At 51.0% G+C, this 1,432-nt stretch overlaps 1 protein-coding gene across 1 annotated transcript; it reads left to right on the forward strand.

Annotated features, from left to right (window-relative positions):
• Nucleotides 1-374: 374 nt before the first annotated feature.
• Nucleotides 375-1,432, forward strand: LOC124523514 (olfactory receptor 1I1). The gene is given in 6 exon segments (XM_053722203.1): nt 375-495; nt 498-608; nt 611-1,025; nt 1,027-1,144; nt 1,146-1,386; nt 1,389-1,432. Coding segments are annotated over 6 exon segments (1,050 nt in total).

The raw sequence follows: 1,432 nt of genomic DNA on the forward strand, positions 1-1,432 counted from the left end.
AGAACAACAGAGGGAAAGGAAGAGAAGGAAGAAAAGAGAGTGATCAGGTTCCCTTTTTCTGTGCTGGGTTTGGTTTAGGTTTGATCCAGCTTCATTGTGTTTTCTGCAAAGCATTTTTCCACGGGGAGGAAATAAAACAACAACAAAGGTATTTATGGGCAATTTCTGAGTTGTCTCTAAACAACCAAGTTAAGTTTTCGAGATGCAAACTATCTCAGGCATGGTCGGTTTCATCGGGGACAAACAGAAACCCACAGATCTTCACAGAATGCTGCAACCTCCAGGCCTGGAGCTCCATATCCAACTTCCAGCTTTATGTTGTTTTCCTCTCCTTTTTCCTCCCCTGTTTCCTCTGCAGTAGACACAGGCTGTCAATGGAACCAAAACACCAAAAAAATGAAACAGCAGTCTCAGAATTTCTTCTTCGGGGACTCTCAGAAAGGCCAGAGCATCACATGCTCCTCTTTGGGCTGTTCCTCTCCATGTACCTGATCACTGTGGGAACCTCCTCAGCATCTTGGCCATCATCACAGACTCCCACTTCCACGCGCCCATGTACTTCTTCCTCTCCAACCTGTCCCTTGTCGATATTTTCTTCTCTTCTACCACTGTCCCAAGATGCTGGTGAACCTTCGCACCCAGAGCCGGGCCATCTCCTTTGTGGGTGGCCTTGCTCAGATGTATGCCTTCCACCTGTTCAGGACCATGGACAGCTTCCTCCTGGCCATGATGGCCATTGACCACTTTGTGGCAATTGTCCACCCTCTACACTACTCAGTCATCATGAGCCCTTGTGTCTGTGGGTTGCTGGTTGGGGGGCCATGGCTGATCACCAGTCTCCAGTCACTCGTGCACACCTCCCTCATGGCTCAACTGACCTTCTGTTCTGGCTCTGAAATCCCCCACTTCTTCTGTGATCTCATGCCCCTGCTGAAGCTCTCCTGCTGTGACATGCACACCAATGAGCTGGTGGTTTTTGCTTTTGGCATCATCATGGGCATCAGCCCCCTCTCCTGCATCCACCTACATTTTCTGGGCAGTCTTCAAGATCCCTTCTGCTCAGGGCAAGTGGGAAGCCTTCTCCACTTGTGGCTCGCACCTCACCACAGTGTCACTGTTCTATGGCACTGTCTGGGCCGTGTACTTTGCAGCCCACATCTGCCGCTTCCTCCCAGAACGACAAGGCGCCTGCCCTGATGTGTGGGGTGCTCATCCCCATGCTGAGCCCCTTTACATACAGCCTAAGGAACAGGGACATGAAGGCAGCCCTGAGGAGGTTCATCAGCAAAGCAGTCTCCTGTCAGTGCTAGGTCAGAGTGGTGGTTGGCATTTACCATGTTCCAGAACCACTGTTGGGTGGTGAGAACACAGAGATACATCCCATCCCCGCCCTCAAGGCATTCAGAGTTGAGTGGGGGATAGAGATGTGTGA

Source organism: Lynx rufus, unplaced genomic scaffold (genome assembly GCF_022079265.1).
Source record: "Lynx rufus isolate CCGP_SWC_20201006 ecotype Redwood Valley unplaced genomic scaffold, mLynRuf1.p SCAF_4, whole genome shotgun sequence".
Classification (NCBI taxonomy): domain Eukaryota; kingdom Metazoa; phylum Chordata; class Mammalia; order Carnivora; family Felidae; genus Lynx; species Lynx rufus.